Raw genomic sequence first — 18,123 nt, 5'->3', positions numbered from 1 at the left:
ATATTTTTAGCAGGCTTGAATCTCTGAGCTGATGGACGCCTTGCTTAATTTGTGAGTGTCTTTGACAAAGCTATAAATTTGAGGGGTAGAAATGCTACTTTAATTTTATGAGGGGGCAGTTATGGAGTTATATGGATATTACAGGATGAATTTGCAAATATTTAGTGGTGTTGTTCTAGAGAAACAGTTCTTTTTAGGTAAAACAACTTAGACCCCGTTTGAATTGACTTATAATTTGTTTTCAACTTTTTAAGTATTTGACTAATCAATTTAAAGTTATTTTGTGCTTAAAATAAGCTTAATGAATAATTGGATTTGTTGGATAGCAAATGACATTAAAATTGCTAAGTAATAACACTAAATTTGATTCATTGCATAACTTTCTTTGTTTTTGATACTCATCGCTCTCCCTTTGTAATCGGATGTTTACATCTCTATCAATGCTTTTGCCTTCTAAATTCATTTTCATTGAAAACATAAAAGAAGAGTGGTGAGGAAAGACTCTCTTTATTGCAAAACGCTTTAGTTTTGTCAAATGTGAAAACTTCCATATATAAAGGTGGTGGGAATTAAGACACTCTTTATTGATTTAACTAAATGGCTCTTGATCATTTAATATGTTTAATATTTGTCAAGATATAAAATGATTATTATAATATTTTATACTTTAAGATTATATGTGTAACATTTTTCTAATTGACTTTTTTAATTTCATTCAATCTTTTTTATCTCTTTATCAACTCAACTTATTTTGACTCGCTCAAATTTAGCCCAACTTATCCACGTAACCCCTTAATTGTTGCTGCTTTTTCTAAAACCAAAGCTCTCATCAACTTGATCAAAGAACAGCGCATGCAATCACCATTGACATAGTTATACGACAGAGTTGTCAAATATAATCCAACTTATTTTGAAGTTTGACATAGATTAAGTGAGTGATGATTAACGATGGATTAGGTCCAAAATTTTGGGCTGAGATAGTTAAATGAGTAATGTGACATTTTAGTTCTCAAACCTAACTTTGAATGCCTTAATCTAAAGCACTAATAAAATTAATTACGAGCTAATCCTCTAGCTAAAAATGAAAAGGAAAGAATGAAATAAATGAGTAGAGACTAATTTTTTATCAATTGTAACAAGAAATTGAGTAGTGTTTTTTTAAGTAAAAGGATTGGGAAATCCGTTTTATGTCCCCATGTAATTAGTTGATGAAGTAGTGATTAGCAATTGTTGATTCTAAAGTGTAGCCTCTGTATATAGAGATTTGAGAAAGGCCTTTTGTAAAGCCTGATGTATTGTTGAAGTCGTTTCCAATCCAATTTGGGAATTTGGAAAATCTCAAACTTTTCTTGTTCCAAAAGCAAACACCATTTCCTATTTGTTTTATTTATTTATTACCTGTTCTGTTGCAACTTTGACGCACCCTTTAAAAAATAATTAATAAAAAAATAAAATTATTATACTATTATTTGAATATAATAAATTCAATATTTTAAAAAATGAATATGGTTAAATAATAAGGATTATTAAGAATTAAGTAATAAATTATCTCTTAATTTTTTTAAATTAGACAAATAAAAGTGGACATAAGGAATATCATATTCACTATGTAACCCACTTGATATCTATATCAAATCATACTAATTTGTTATAAATTTAGGTGAAAATATATTTATTAACTACAAGTCAGTGATAAGAGGTATATAAAGACATGTTTCATGTATTTATTGGGTCAATGTAAGCAACTAAACACCCTATGGCAGATGAATTTGGTAAAAAACTAACTTACACCACGTGGTATATACATCAAATCATACTAATTTTATCATGGTTAAGTTATAAATTAAATGAGAATGTGTATTAACTAAGCATAGTTTAATGTTAATAAATTAAATGTGTGTGAAGATATGTGCTTATTTGATGGTGTAAATTACAAGAACTGATCTGATTTACGGTAGTAGTATAAATTAAAAAGAAATTATTGGCACAGTGTATCGTCCAATTAGCATGGAAAATACCAACATTTCTTACCTACTATAATTGATAAGAAAAGGTTTTCTCTTTTTCTTTCACAACTCACTTCACTCATAATCAATTAAAATAAATTAATTATATCTAAATTATTCGAAAAATGCAGAAGATCGAAAGGTCAAATCTCCAATCAAGCAAATGAAATTTTATTATTCTTTTTAAATGCAACGTATCTTTTCTTTGTTCCTAAGGTTTTTTAATTTCAAAATTCAAAGAAAACTGGAATCTTTTTTCAAACGTTCCTTCCAACCTAGAAAAGGATAAATGTGGTGCTTTAGCTATAAATGAACCCCCCAAATTGCGCTTCTTTTATAAATTAATTACTTAATTAATTGAAAGCTTAAAGAACAAAGAAATTCTACAAGTAAAAGGGGCATACCAACTTTCTTTGTGCATGAAATTTCACAAAAAGACAACATAAAATAACAAAAAGTAATTTCTGAATGCTCGAAAAAGAAAAAGATAGTCTATTATCCGATCTTCATGATCTTACTCATGATTAGTCAAAATATGTTCACTCTGGGTTATGTTAAGATAGATAGAATTCTTCGCCGTTAATTAAAAATTTCGAATTTTTCTATTTATAGAAATAGTCCTAATAGGGATCAGTTTTTCACTTTAATGGACCTCATGCATATAAATTCAAATTAGTCGTGGTCTAATACAAGTACCATATGCCCAATGGAAAAAGAGAGACTAAGATATATTCTAATAATCCGTAAAAGAAAAAAAAATCCTATTAATGATAAAGAAAATGGATACCAAATTTCCATTCCGCAAATGTTGTGGGACTCCAACACCCGCAGAATGGTCAAGTCTAGACATTTAGAGTGTGAATAATATAAGACGGTACGCCAACATCAGAAACAATAAATTGAGACTGACATAATGAAATGAATAGTGGGCCTAACTCAACTCTTCAGAGATGCTTGATATAGTTGAACAAGGCGTTTTGATGATAGGCAAGTCCGCGACCAGTACCCCACACCTCCACATCTATGACATATATTTTCTGATTTTTTCTTCGATAAAGCTTCTGGCTTTTTACCCTGCCTTTTATATTGCTGATTATTTCTCAGTGCCAATCGAGTATCATGATTATAATTTCTTTTTTTGCCCATGACCACGACTGGGGCCATAACCTCTTTCTCGTTGGTTATTATTTGCCTGATTCACTTCTGGGAGTGGCAAAGAACCAACAGGCCGACTATCATGATTTTTCATTAATAATTCATTGTGTCTTTCAGCAATAAGAAGGTGAGATAATAATTCAAAATATTTTATAAAACTTTTTTTACAATATTGCTGCTGTAGGAGCATATTTGCGGGGAGAAATGTGGAGTATGTTTTTTTGAGTTTATCTTGCTCAGTGATTTTGTTTTCGCATAAATTTAACTAAGTTATAATTCTAAATAAAACGGAATTATATTTAGTTATATTTTTGAAGTCCATTAGTTTCAGATTTAACCAGTCATGACATGCCTGTGGAAGCATGACCAACTTCAGATGGTCATATATTTCTTTTAAATTTTTCCACAATTTCAGGGGATCTTTTAATGTAAGATATTGTAATTTGAGTCTCTCGTCAAGATGGTGGCACAGAAAAATCATAGCTTTTGCACGATCTTGACTAGATGCCGTGTTATCATCTTTGATGGTGTCTATCAGACCCATCGATTTTAGATGAATTTCGACATCTAGTGCCCATGAGGAGTAGCCTTTTCCAGAAATGTCCAAAGCCACAAATTCAAGTTTTGAAATATTTGCCACTTTATGAAAATAAAATTCAATAAAACTCTTACCGCTTTTGTTACCTTGGAAAAAATAGCCAAAGTCTCGTGCTAATAACGTGTTATAAATTAACTTAACTTAGCAAATAGCAAAATGATTAAAATAAGATATATTGAGAAGAGAAAGTAGAAAGGAGAAATTGAGCAAAAGGAAAGATTAGTCGTCTATATGTGTGTTTTTGACAGTGCCAAATGATGGTATTTTATAGCCATCAATGGAAGAAAAAAAACCAAGTGGATAAGTTGCCTGCTTTGAGTGGGCCCCACTAACAAAAGTGAGAGTCATTACATAATAAGTTAGACAAAGAAAGCACAAAATAAAAACTTAAGGTACACCACCAATTTGAAACCTCTTGACAAGGAACAAAAACTAAAATCTAATTAATCCAATTGCTTCGGACACAAATTCTATATACTTTGATGCCAGGGGAACCTGCAGCTGCTACCCTTTGGATGCGCACAAGTAAACCCTACTAATGTGTAATAGCTCACAAACTACATAGGAGAGATAAACCGCACTAGACAATCCCAACGCGACGAGCTCGACCCAGAAGGCCAACCCCAAGGGGTTTTAAAAATGTTTGTTGGATCAACAAGTTTATGGAAATCACGAGGCCATATACACGACACCACATAAATAGTGTTATATCCTTTATACAACAACAACAACAACAACCCAGTGAAATCCCACAACGTGGATCTAGGGAGGGTAGAGTGTACGCAGACCTTACTCCTACCAAGGTAGGACGACTGTTTTCGAGAGACCCTCGGCTCAAAAAAGACATAAAAGGGGGTCAGATAAGGTTAAAAAATTCAAAGCGCTATAGGAAAATAAATAACGAAGGCATCACAGATAAAATAGAGTAATCAAAAGTAGTGAAAGTAATAAATAGTAACAGAAATAGCACAAATGAGAGCACAAGGAATTGTAATGTGCTAGAGCGCCTATGAATAGGGAAGAATAACGAAAGTATGTACTAGCCTTCTACCATAATGTGGGTCCTCCACACCCTCCTATCTAAGGTCATGTCCTCGGTAAGTTGTAACTGAGCCATGTCCTGTCTAATTACCTTTCCCCAATACTTCTTCGGTCTACCCCTACCTCTTTTATAACCATCCATGGCCAACCTCTCACACCTCCTCACTGGGTCATCTGTGTCTCTCCTCTTCACATGCCCAAACAATCTCAGTCGCATTTTTTCCACATCTTGTCTTCCACCGAGGTCACTCCTACCTTGTCCCATATAGCCTCATTTCTAATCCTGTCGCTCCTGGTGTGACTACACATCCATCTCAACATTCTCATCTCGGCAACTTTCATCTTTTGAATGTGAGAGATCTTAACTGGCCAACACTCTGCCCCATACAACATAGCCGGTCTAACCACCACTTTGTAGAACTTACCCTTAAGTTGTGGTGGCACCTTCTTGTCGCATAGCACTCCGGAAGCGAACCTCCATTTCATCCACCCTGCCCCAATACGATGTGTGACATCATCGTCAATCTCCCCGCTGCCTTGCATGATAGACCCAAGATACTTGAAACTACTTCTCTTTTAAATGGCTTGGGCACCAAGCTTAACTTCTACGCCAACCTCCTGAGGTGTCTCACTGAACTTGCACTCTAAGTACTCTAGCTTAGCATTAACTCCACTACAAGTCTCATCAATCAGGACTATGTCATCCGCGAAAAGCATACACCATGGCACCTCACCTTGAATTTATCGCGTCAATGCATCCATCACCAAGGCAAATAAAAATGGACTTAGAGCTGATCCTTGATGCAACCCCATCCCAACTGGAAAATGCTCTGAGTCCCCTCCTACTATCCTTACCCTGATCTTGGCTCCCTCATACATGTCCTTGATCACCCTAATGTATGCCACATGTACATCTTTAGCCTCCAAACATTTCCATAGTATCTCTCTTGGAACTTTATCGTAGGCCTTTTCTAAGTCAATGAATACCATATGCAAGTCCCTCTTCCTCTCCCTATATTGCTCCACCAGTCTCCTCATAAGATGGATGGCTTCTGTAGTTGAGCGTCCCGACATAAATCCAAACTGGTTCTCTGAAATAGACACGCCTTTTCTCACCCTCATCTCCACCACTCTTTCCCACACTTTCATAGTGTGACTTAGTAACTTGATACCTCTATAGTTGTTGCAACTCTGGATATCCCCTTTGTTTTTGTATAGAGGGATCATTACGCTCGACCTCCATTCTTCGGGCATCGTTGTCGTTTTAAAGATGGCATTAAATAACCTAGTCAGCCACTCCAAACCTACCAAGCTGGCGCTCTTCCAAAATTCCCCAGGAATCTCGCTAGGTCCGGTTGCTCTTCCCCAGCGCATCCTACGAACAACACTCTTAACCTCTTCGACCTTAATACTCCTACAATATTCAAAATTGGGACGCCTCTCTGTATATTCCAAATCTCCCAACACAAAGTCTTTGTCCCCTACATCATTCAAGAGTTTATGAAAGTATGACTGCCACCTCTGTTTAATGAGAGTCTCTTCTATCAATACTTTTCCATGCTCGTCATTAATGCACTTCACTTGATCCACATCGCGTTCCCTTCTCTCCCGCGCCTTGGATAGCTTGAACAATTTCCTATCCCCACCTTTTTCTTCTAGTTCAGCATAAAGGCGTTCAAAAGCTATCATTGTTGCCGTCGAAACAGCCGATTTTGCCTCCTTCTTCGCTGTCTTATAAAGTTCCTTATTCGTCCACTTCTCCACCCCATCCGTGCTTTCTATCAACTTCGCGTATGCCATTTTCTTTGCTTCCACCTTCCCTTGCACTTCTCCATTCCACCACCAGTCCCCTTGATGTCGACTACGACTACCTGTCGAGACTCACAACACTTCCCTTGCTACAACCCTAATATAACTAGTCGTCCTATCCCACATACTGTTCGCATCCCCACTACTATTCCAGGCCCTCATGTCCTTCAATTTCTCTCCCATCTCCAGGGCACTAGCCGTGGTCAAACTCCCCCATCTAATCCGAGGTTGATTATTCCCGACCCTCTTCTTCCTCATCATCTTGATCCCTAAATCCATTATCAAGAGCTTATGTCGGGTTGTAAGGTTGTCTATCGGAATGACCTTGCAGTCTTTGCACAGACCTTTATCATCCTTCCTAAGGAGTAAAAAGTCTATCTAGGTCTTAGCCACCGAACTACTGAAGGTTACTAAGTGGTCCTCCTTTTTTGGGAAATTCGAATTAACTATCACCAACCCAAAAGCTCTTGTGAACTCCAAAAGTGAAACTCCTCCTCCATTTCTGTCCCCGAAGTCAAAGCCTTCATGCACATCGTCATACCCTCCTGAAATAGACCCGATGTGCCCATTGAAGTCCTTTCCCACGAAAAGCTTCTCAGTAGGCGGTATGCTTCCCACTAACTCGTCCAAATCCTCCCAAAAGCACCTCTTCTCCTCCTTTGCTAAGCCCGCTTGCGGCGCATAAGCACTAATAATGTTCAAAGTGGTCCCTTCAACGACCACCTTAATCGACATCATCCTATCAGTGATTCTCCTAACCTCCACCACCTGATCCCTTAGATCACTGTCTACTAAAATGCCTACCCCATTCCTATACTTTGATCTACCAGAGAACCAAAGCTTATACCCGTCTACCTCCTTAGCTTTAGTACCTACCCATTTGGTCTCTTGGACACAAGCTATATTAATCTTCCTTTTCTTAAGAATCTTAACTAGCTCTATTGACTTTCCCGTTAACGTCCCAATGTTCCAAGAACCTACTCTTAGTCTAGACTCTCCTTTAACCCATTTACCCCTCCTTACCCTCGTCCCCGACCCTAAATGAGAACATGGCCCTAATCTACCATCACTATCCAAAGCCACGAAAACGCGTATGAACTACTAAAGTATTCAATGGTCTAAAGTCAGCAAAATGTAACGACAAATGTATGAACAAAGAATATTTGGAAAACGGAGGTACCAACTCTAGTTGAAAAGAACCTGGTTCACGCAGGAAATATTGTTCACGCGCTGAAAATACTATTCAACTCGAAACACTGTTCACGTGCCGGAAACAATGTTCATGCGCATGAAACACTGTTCATGCACCGGAAACAATATTCATGCGCCGGAAATACTGTTCACTCACCGGAAACTACCGAAATACCTGTGCAAAAACTGCCCGAAAATCTACCGGTGGGGGATTTTCGATCGCAGTCAAAGAGGAAAAAAGAAAAGAAAAAAAAACACAAAGAAGAAGGAAAGAAGAGATGAAGAGAGAGAACAGAGGGGAGAGAGATCTGGCCGAAAATAGTCTTCGCCGGTGGCCACTTGGGGAGGTGGTGGCCTGGGTGTAGGTGGGATGGAGGTGGGGGGTCAGGGGGGTCGAGGGTGGGGGTGAGGGTGGGGGAGTCACTTACCGTTGTTATTCTCCTTAATAGCACAGAACATGGAGACCCTACTCTGTCATGGACATGTTTGAATGGTTACCAGATTTGACCCTTTTTACAGCATCCAAGTCAAACTAAGTGTAGATGAGTGAGTGACAGCTAACAGTTCACAAACTGTAAAAGGATTCAAGTTGGAACACAGTGACATCTTCAGTGATATTGTGAATTGGTCTATTGATAGTTTTGAACAAATGTAGCTCCTACACCTGTATAAGTTAACAGAACGTGCACACTGCCTGATCGATTTGAGTATTGTGAGTAACAGACTGCATGACATGTCTTATAATGGGACTCCTAGCAGCGTGCAAAAAGAGTACAGAGAAAAAAGAAGGAATTTTTGCAATGTGGAACAAGAGCAACTCCTGAAATTTAAAGCGTCTGGACACTCTTTTCGGACCTGATTAGGATACCAGCTTACAAATTTCAACATCAACAGCATATTAACAGATGTCTGTATGAATAAAGTTCTGAAAGTACAAAAAACAAAGTATATTATCGCTATTAATAGTGCAAACAATAATGATAACTCATGGTAGTTACAGAAAATACACACACACGGAGATACACATGCATGGCCTCTCCTGAAACCACTCACAAATAAAACATTCAACTAAGATGTAAAAGTAAATATTGGAAATTATTTTGTAACATCGCTCCAAGTAACATGGAGACCCTCTCATGTATTCCAAATACTATGCTTTATAAGAGAAGGAAAAACAGTCAATTCATGAAGATCAGCTGGAGATAAATGAAAAACTTAATTTGAGTAGAAAAAGAAGTTTTAAAGTTATAATTGAACAAGCAACAGGAAGTAGGAAGAACAATATCAGGGTCTTTATGAAATCATAGACAATACGAGCAGCACAAGTATGGTGTTCATTATCCAGACCTTGAAGATTGTTATAGTTCCACCCAATACCACCCAATACTTCCTATGTTACACAATTGGATTTAAATATACAGGAAAAGAAAAGAAAAAGAAATTGTCAAACTACCTCCCTTGAAGTTCTAAAGGTGCGCAACTCTTAGTTTATGTCCTCATATAAAAAGGCAGGACGTTGAACTATTCATGGATGAGGCATTTTAGAGTAAAGGTTGACAAGATAACGTCCTGTACAAATATCCTGAATTTTGATAGTCACTACTTGATCATAGTAAATGATCCTTGCAGCGGCGCTAGCAGATCTGGTGGAATAACTCATTTTTCACGTTCCATGGACTAAAGAAACATATGTTGCATGAGTCACCTTCAGACCACTTCTTATCATCTCATCACGCAATTCAAATGCCTTGGACATTTCTCCAGCGATGCAGCAACCATAAATGAAAAGGTTATAAGCCACTGCATCAGGCTTCAGACCATTAGTCAACATGGATTCCCACAAGCCTTTTGCTCCGAACAGATCACCCCTCCTACAGAATTCATAAATGATAGTTGAGTAACTTACGCAATCTGGGGAGATACCATTGTCCTTCATTTCAAGCAAAATATCCATGGCTTTCTGAATTTGGTCTAATCTGCATAAGCCCCGTATAATAATATTGTATGTCACAGTATTTGCAAGGTACCCTTTAAGCATTGCATCATGAAGCTGTTTAGCTTCTACCATGTACCCTTCACCTGTGAGATAATCAAGGAAACAACTATATGTGAACTGGTTAGGTGTCAACCCTTTAGCTAACATTTCCTTGTAGAATATCTCTGCTTTATCTACTAATCCAGCCTTGCATAAGTTATTTATCATCACAGTGTACGTCACCATATTTGGGAGGCATCCTTCACTGACCATTATATCCCAGCATTTAAAAGCTTTTTTAAGATCTCCAACTTTTCCATATGCATCGAGCATGGTAGTGTAGATTACTTTGTCAGGCTTCATTCCTCGGTCGTGCATCTCCTTCATTATATTTAATAAATATTTCAAATCATGATGCTTTAGAGTTCCACATATAAGTACACCGTAGCACACAAGGTCCATGTTTATTCCTTTTTCTGCCATCTCATCAGTAGTGGTTAATGCATCCTTTAATCTTCCTTCCTTACAATAACCATGTAAGAGAGCAGAGAAACACATTTCATTCAGATAATGACGATGTTTCTGAAGGTCATCAACAAACTCTTTTGCTTCAGATACTCGACCTTTTGCACAAAGTCCAGCTATCAGAGATCTGTAGGTATATGTGTCAGGATCGAGACCCTTCTTCACCATTTCATCCAGCAATTCAAAAGCCCTGACAGTGTTCCCATCTTTACAATGTCCTTCAATCAAGACATTATAAGTAACCTCATTAGGAGTTACATTCATTTTCACCATCTCATCAAATAACTTACTTGCTTCCACCATCATGTGTGCACGGCAAAAACCAGAGATTAGTGCAGTGAAAGTGAAAGTATTAGGTGATATTCCTTTGCTGGTCATCTCATGGTAAAGCCTAAAGGCCTTCTGCACTTCTCTTTCCTTGCAGTAACCATCTATCAATGATGTATACGTTACAACAGTTGGGGTCAATCCTTTATCAATCATCTCATTTAAGATAGATTCCGCCGCACTACATTTCCCAGCCTTGCAATAGCCATTGATGAGAGAATTGTAAGGGTATATGGTTAATTCTACCTCATTATCAAGCATTCTATTATAAAAAAGAACTGCAGCATCTAGTCTCCCTTGTTTGCAGAAAGAGTCAATCATGATGGAATAAGTTACACTATTTGGGCACAACCCTTTATCCTCCATTCTATCAAAAAGAGACTCTACTTCATCCAACTTCCCATCTTTACACAAAGAATTAAGCAATGCATTATAAACAAATAAATTGGGCACAACTCCAACTTTCCCCATCATATCAACCATTCTATAAGCAGCTACACAATCACCCTCTCTCCTCAATCCGTCAACAACACTCGACACTATAGCCTCACGGGGGACCAAACACAGCCCCAGCATCTCATCCACTAAGCTTCGAGCAAGCTGAAATTCGTTCACTTTACACAACCCCAAAATCAAAGAACAATATGTGATGATATCAGCATTCAATCCTTTGCTACCCAACAACCTTTTAATTTCAACAGCTTCCCAAACTCTTCCGCCCTTACAGAGCCCATGAATCAATATGTTGTATAAAATGATACTCAATTTACTCCCATTTCTCTCAACACAATTCATCATTCCCTTAGCCTTTTCAAAATCTTTCAACTCACACAAACTTTTAAGCACAGCTGTATAAATATACTCATCAGGCTTAACACCCGAATTTACTGCATTATCAAACAATTGCAAAACCAAATAAAACCGTCTTATTCGAATCAACCCATTAAACACAGTGCTTAAAGTCCTTAATTCTGGTACTAATGAATGCTCCATCATAAGCCTAACAATTAACACAGAATCCATTACTCTCTTATCCTGAACATAATTTTGGGTTAGCAAATCAAAACCCAAAGTGTGACCAAAATTGAATCTTTTATACACATCTAACAAATTGTCAAAAACAAAACTTGGGTTCACTTTCCTTTGCAATAAGGTCTGCAAAAGTGAAGTAGCAGGCCAATAAAGATTAGACTGAACAAGGGAATGTATTAGAATGCAAAACGACGCCGTTGAATGATAAAAGTTCTTGTGAAGGCCAAGAAAATTGAAGAATCGTAACGCCAACCTAGAATCATCAAGCGTTCGAAGGAGAATTTGCTCGACGTGATGGGTTTTCAGTCTAGTGGAAATGGCGCTGTTCAGTGCTATATTCCAGTTCCGTTTGCTCCGGACGATTTCGTTTAGAGTTGCTATGAAGTTTTTGTCGTTTTCTTGGTTGTTGACGTTGGGGGTTGTGGAAATAGTTTGCCGGCGGCGAATGTGACCGGAGAATTGTCTGCTCCGGCAAAGGGAAGGGTTCATATTTTTAGCAGGCTTGAATCTCTGAGCTGATGGACGCCTTGCTTAATTTGTGAGTGTCTTTGACAAAGCTATAAATTTGAGGGGTAGAAATGCTACTTTAATTTTATGAGGGGGCAGTTATGGAGTTATATGGATATTACAGGATGAATTTGCAAATATTTAGTGGTGTTGTTCTAGAGAAACAGTTCTTTTTAGGTAAAACAACTTAGACCCCGTTTGAATTGACTTATAATTTGTTTTCAACTTTTTAAGTATTTGACTAATCAATTTAAAGTTATTTTGTGCTTAAAATAAGCTTAATGAATAATTGGATTTGTTGGATAGCAAATGACATTAAAATTGCTAAGTAATAACACTAAATTTGATTCATTGCATAACTTTCTTTGTTTTTGATACTCATCGCTCTCCCTTTGTAATCGGATGTTTACATCTCTATCAATGCTTTTGCCTTCTAAATTCATTTTCATTGAAAACATAAAAGAAGAGTGGTGAGGAAAGACTCTCTTTATTGCAAAACGCTTTAGTTTTGTCAAATGTGAAAACTTCCATATATAAAGGTGGTGGGAATTAAGACACTCTTTATTGATTTAACTAAATGGCTCTTGATCATTTAATATGTTTAATATTTGTCAAGATATAAAATGATTATTATAATATTTTATACTTTAAGATTATATGTGTAACATTTTTCTAATTGACTTTTTTAATTTCATTCAATCTTTTTTATCTCTTTATCAACTCAACTTATTTTGACTCGCTCAAATTTAGCCCAACTTATCCACGTAACCCCTTAATTGTTGCTGCTTTTTCTAAAACCAAAGCTCTCATCAACTTGATCAAAGAACAGCGCATGCAATCACCATTGACATAGTTATACGACAGAGTTGTCAAATATAATCCAACTTATTTTGAAGTTTGACATAGATTAAGTGAGTGATGATTAACGATGGATTAGGTCCAAAATTTTGGGCTGAGATAGTTAAATGAGTAATGTGACATTTTAGTTCTCAAACCTAACTTTGAATGCCTTAATCTAAAGCACTAATAAAATTAATTACGAGCTAATCCTCTAGCTAAAAATGAAAAGGAAAGAATGAAATAAATGAGTAGAGACTAATTTTTTATCAATTGTAACAAGAAATTGAGTAGTGTTTTTTTAAGTAAAAGGATTGGGAAATCCGTTTTATGTCCCCATGTAATTAGTTGATGAAGTAGTGATTAGCAATTGTTGATTCTAAAGTGTAGCCTCTGTATATAGAGATTTGAGAAAGGCCTTTTGTAAAGCCTGATGTATTGTTGAAGTCGTTTCCAATCCAATTTGGGAATTTGGAAAATCTCAAACTTTTCTTGTTCCAAAAGCAAACACCATTTCCTATTTGTTTTATTTATTTATTACCTGTTCTGTTGCAACTTTGACGCACCCTTTAAAAAATAATTAATAAAAAAATAAAATTATTATACTATTATTTGAATATAATAAATTCAATATTTTAAAAAATGAATATGGTTAAATAATAAGGATTATTAAGAATTAAGTAATAAATTATCTCTTAATTTTTTTAAATTAGACAAATAAAAGTGGACATAAGGAATATCATATTCACTATGTAACCCACTTGATATCTATATCAAATCATACTAATTTGTTATAAATTTAGGTGAAAATATATTTATTAACTACAAGTCAGTGATAAGAGGTATATAAAGACATGTTTCATGTATTTATTGGGTCAATGTAAGCAACTAAACACCCTATGGCAGATGAATTTGGTAAAAAACTAACTTACACCACGTGGTATATACATCAAATCATACTAATTTTATCATGGTTAAGTTATAAATTAAATGAGAATGTGTATTAACTAAGCATAGTTTAATGTTAATAAATTAAATGTGTGTGAAGATATGTGCTTATTTGATGGTGTAAATTACAAGAACTGATCTGATTTACGGTAGTAGTATAAATTAAAAAGAAATTATTGGCACAGTGTATCGTCCAATTAGCATGGAAAATACCAACATTTCTTACCTACTATAATTGATAAGAAAAGGTTTTCTCTTTTTCTTTCACAACTCACTTCACTCATAATCAATTAAAATAAATTAATTATATCTAAATTATTCGAAAAATGCAGAAGATCGAAAGGTCAAATCTCCAATCAAGCAAATGAAATTTTATTATTCTTTTTAAATGCAACGTATCTTTTCTTTGTTCCTAAGGTTTTTTAATTTCAAAATTCAAAGAAAACTGGAATCTTTTTTCAAACGTTCCTTCCAACCTAGAAAAGGATAAATGTGGTGCTTTAGCTATAAATGAACCCCCCAAATTGCGCTTCTTTTATAAATTAATTACTTAATTAATTGAAAGCTTAAAGAACAAAGAAATTCTACAAGTAAAAGGGGCATACCAACTTTCTTTGTGCATGAAATTTCACAAAAAGACAACATAAAATAACAAAAAGTAATTTCTGAATGCTCGAAAAAGAAAAAGATAGTCTATTATCCGATCTTCATGATCTTACTCATGATTAGTCAAAATATGTTCACTCTGGGTTATGTTAAGATAGATAGAATTCTTCGCCGTTAATTAAAAATTTTGAATTTTTCTATTTATAGAAATAGTCCTAATAGGGATCAGTTTTTCACTTTAATGGACCTCATGCATATAAATTCAAATTAGTCGTGGTCTAATACAAGTACCATATGCCCAATGGAAAAAGAGAGACTAAGATATATTCTAATAATCCGTAAAAGAAAAAAAAATCCTATTAATGATAAAGAAAATGGATACCAAATTTCCATTCCGCAAATGTTGTGGGACTCCAACACCCGCAGAATGGTCAAGTCTAGACATTTAGAGTGTGAATAATATAAGACGGTACGCCAACATCAGAAACAATAAATTGAGACTGACATAATGAAATGAATAGTGGGCCTAACTCAACTCTTAAAACTAGCTTACGAGGATGTGATTGTCCAAGATCCAATGAGGAGATCAAATTCCCATGCCACAAACGAGGCGAGACTCCAACAAACTCTTCCTTGTGTATTATATGATTTACTAGTAATGATTACTTGAAGATATCTTTTACTGGTACATTGACTTGAAGCTATATACATTGCACAATTCATCTACTAAACATGAAGTAACCAAATCAATCTTCTTCATAAACAAGCAAAATATTAAAACAAAATTAATTGCTAGTGACTAACACTAGGTTGGATGATCTATTGCATAGCTTTCTTTGCTTTTGATCCTCATCCCTCTCCCTTTCTAATTGAATCTTTGCATCAATCAATGCTCTCTTTACTTCCTCATCCCCTTGTTTTTCTTGTAACAACATTTCAAATTCTTGAATTGCAGCCTCCCATCTTTCCAACTATACAACAAAATTCAAAAAATCAAAATGGTCAATGCATATTACTAGAAAATATAATCTTTCTTATCGACACATTCTTCGATTAGCATTACCAACTTACCTTCACGTAGCAATCAGCTCTTCGAAATCTAGCCTTAGTATACGAAGGACGTAACACAAGAGCTGCAGTGCAATCCTCCACTGCTTTCTCGAATTGTCTTAGCTTGAATCGACAAGCTGCTCTGTTAAATAACAGAACAGAATTGAATGGATCCTGTTCTAGTCCTTCTGTATACATAGAACAAGCCTCTGTGTATTTCGATCCCTTAAAAAGCTCGTTACCCTTTACCCGAGCTGTTGCCAACCCTTTAATTCTTCTTAATATTGCGATTATCTCGTTGCTGAGATCTAATTTGGCAGCCTCATGAGCTAAAGCTATTCCATAGTCGAACCTGCCTACTAACGTGTAAATTTGTGCCCGAATTATTAGTAAATAAGCTGTTTTAGCTGATCCGAAAAGGCGAGTACAAAGCTCAGTTGTGAAATTAGGTCCCTTCTGAATGATGGTGTATGCCTCCTCATGTCTATATAATTTCATCAATGCTTCAGCTCTCATTGCAAAGATCTTCGAGTACGAAAATAACAAAGTGTAAGTATCATTAAATATGTAATGTTACAATTAAACTTGACTAGTAAATTATGGACAATGTTATTTCAACCTGTGGAGCTGAATCTGCACCAGATGACAATGCATTTTTGCTCACATTAAGTAATGTGATGTAATTGTTCATCCTATGAGCTTCTATACAATTGCAGATGATTCTTTTAAGATCTTGAGCCTCAGAAATATCCCTTCTGTCAACTTTTGGTCCTGATTTTTCGTAATGATTCAATGCTTTCTCTGCTTCTCCTAATCTGTTGAGACAAATATTATCATATCACAAAAAAAAAATCGAAAAATTTCTGTTTTGATTTGATTTTAGTACCTGAGATATAGTCTTGCAAGGCGATACTGCGCGTTGTGATAGAAAGGGTCTAGTCGAATGGCCTCTCTACATTCTATCACTGCTTCAATCAGACGGTTTAAACTCAACAATGCTGCACTTTTGTTGCTGAAATAACAAGCATTTTTCGGATTGATCGCGATTGCTTGATTATACAAAGCCATTGCTTGTTCAAATCTTCCATGCTTGTAATGCTCATTTCCTATGGACTTGAGTACATCAGGATCCAATTTGTTTACTATGTTCCCCATCAAGACTCTGCCTTTCTGTAGGATAGACTTTTGATCAATTGAGACATTTTGGATTCTTTTTTGCTGCTTCAAATTCCCTAACTGGCCTAATAACATAATGTTGCCCGTGCTGGAACATCCAGCACGATGCAACGTTCCATTTGCAATGGATTTCTGGTGACTAATGACAGTCGCGCTCAAATCACTCGACGGGAATGTTGGTTGCCTCCGAAGATTTTGAGTATGGGGCACCAAGTTGACAACTTGTGACATTTTCTTCGTGCTCGAAGAATTAGACGATTGGTTAGTCTTCGAGCTGCTTCGTGTACCATCGGATGTTGATCTCCTAACATGTTTCCGATCTTGTGAAATCGAATTCCTCGAAGTGATTGAGGATGGTTTTGGTTGAGGCTTGGCTAATTTCTTTTGGGAAATTTGTGACACTGGTTGTTTTATTGACTTACAATTTCCACGTTGAAAAATTGCCGCTACTAGACCACAACCCAATTGAATTTCAACTGACTTGTCTCCTATTTCTGCCATAATTTCCTCTTCAATCAAAGTGGAGAGGTCAACTATAAGGGATTAAACAAAAGGGGAAAGAGGATCTCAAAGATAAAACTTGAATATCAAGTGTTCAATGTGATAGGTCCTTATTTAGATTAGAAGAAATGTTTGAATAGTTATTTATATACTACTCAAAGGTCCTAGAGTGAAAGCTAAGAAACCAACTTTATATTTCTTTTTGAAACTAGAGGGGTTAGGCCTTTCAAAACAAAATTCCAAAAGGGGACAAGACTTGGTAGGATATATCATTTCTAATTTCTAATAAAGTACCATTGGATGTCTTATAAAGAAAGTGTTATTTGGAACGATTTCTTTAAGATTTTTCTCTCCTGTTGTGCCAAACAAGTAGGACCCTGGACCAAATTATATCAAAGTTGAATATCACACGTGCAAACATGCATTGTTTCATTCACCAAACCTTGTGAAAACTCTGATGTTCCTGGAACTAATGCTTACACGCTACTCGGGGTGCCAAAACTGATCGAAAATTATATAATTCGCCTAACGGGTTGGTAATAATAGTCAGTATTAATCCGTGTAATTGCTCATCTTTGATCTGTGTGATTCCCAAACATAGTTCATTAATTATCCATAGTGAATGGTTCACTCATGTCTATTCATTTTTCAGGAAAATATTTTTTTTAAAAAAAGAGAAAAGATCAATTTTCTACTAAAAATAGGAAAAACAAACTTTATAAGCTGCATTCCATCTTCAAACATTTCATCCACCTCCACCCCACACCCCACATTCATCCACCTTTATCTTCTGAATGAGAGAATTTTAATCAGAGATTTATTTTTGGAGTCTTGTGTGA

General features: G+C 36.0%; 2 protein-coding genes across 2 annotated transcripts; both read right to left on the bottom strand.

Moving 5' to 3' along the window:
• Positions 1–9,064: 9,064 nt before the first annotated feature.
• LOC129903354 (putative pentatricopeptide repeat-containing protein At5g59900) lies at positions 9,065–12,393 on the bottom strand. Its single transcript, XM_055978892.1, has one exon. It carries the CDS (start codon positions 12,146–12,148, stop codon positions 9,464–9,466), a length of 2,685 nt encoding a protein of 894 aa, XP_055834867.1. The 5' UTR covers positions 12,149–12,393; the 3' UTR covers positions 9,065–9,463.
• Positions 12,394–15,087: 2,694 nt separating this feature from the next.
• LOC129903356 (inactive TPR repeat-containing thioredoxin TTL3-like) lies at positions 15,088–17,382 on the bottom strand. Its single transcript, XM_055978893.1, has 4 exons — positions 16,494–17,382; positions 16,227–16,422; positions 15,629–16,132; positions 15,088–15,528 (listed from the first exon to the last, which is right to left on the bottom strand). Exons 1-4 carry the CDS (start codon positions 17,282–17,284, stop codon positions 15,343–15,345), a joined length of 1,677 nt encoding a protein of 558 aa, XP_055834868.1. The 5' UTR covers positions 17,285–17,382; the 3' UTR covers positions 15,088–15,342.
• Positions 17,383–18,123: the final 741 nt, after the last annotated feature.

Source organism: Solanum dulcamara, chromosome 9 (genome assembly GCF_947179165.1).
Source record: "Solanum dulcamara chromosome 9, daSolDulc1.2, whole genome shotgun sequence".
NCBI classification, from domain to species: domain Eukaryota; kingdom Viridiplantae; phylum Streptophyta; class Magnoliopsida; order Solanales; family Solanaceae; genus Solanum; species Solanum dulcamara.
This window is presented reverse-complemented; position numbering and strand designations above follow the sequence as displayed.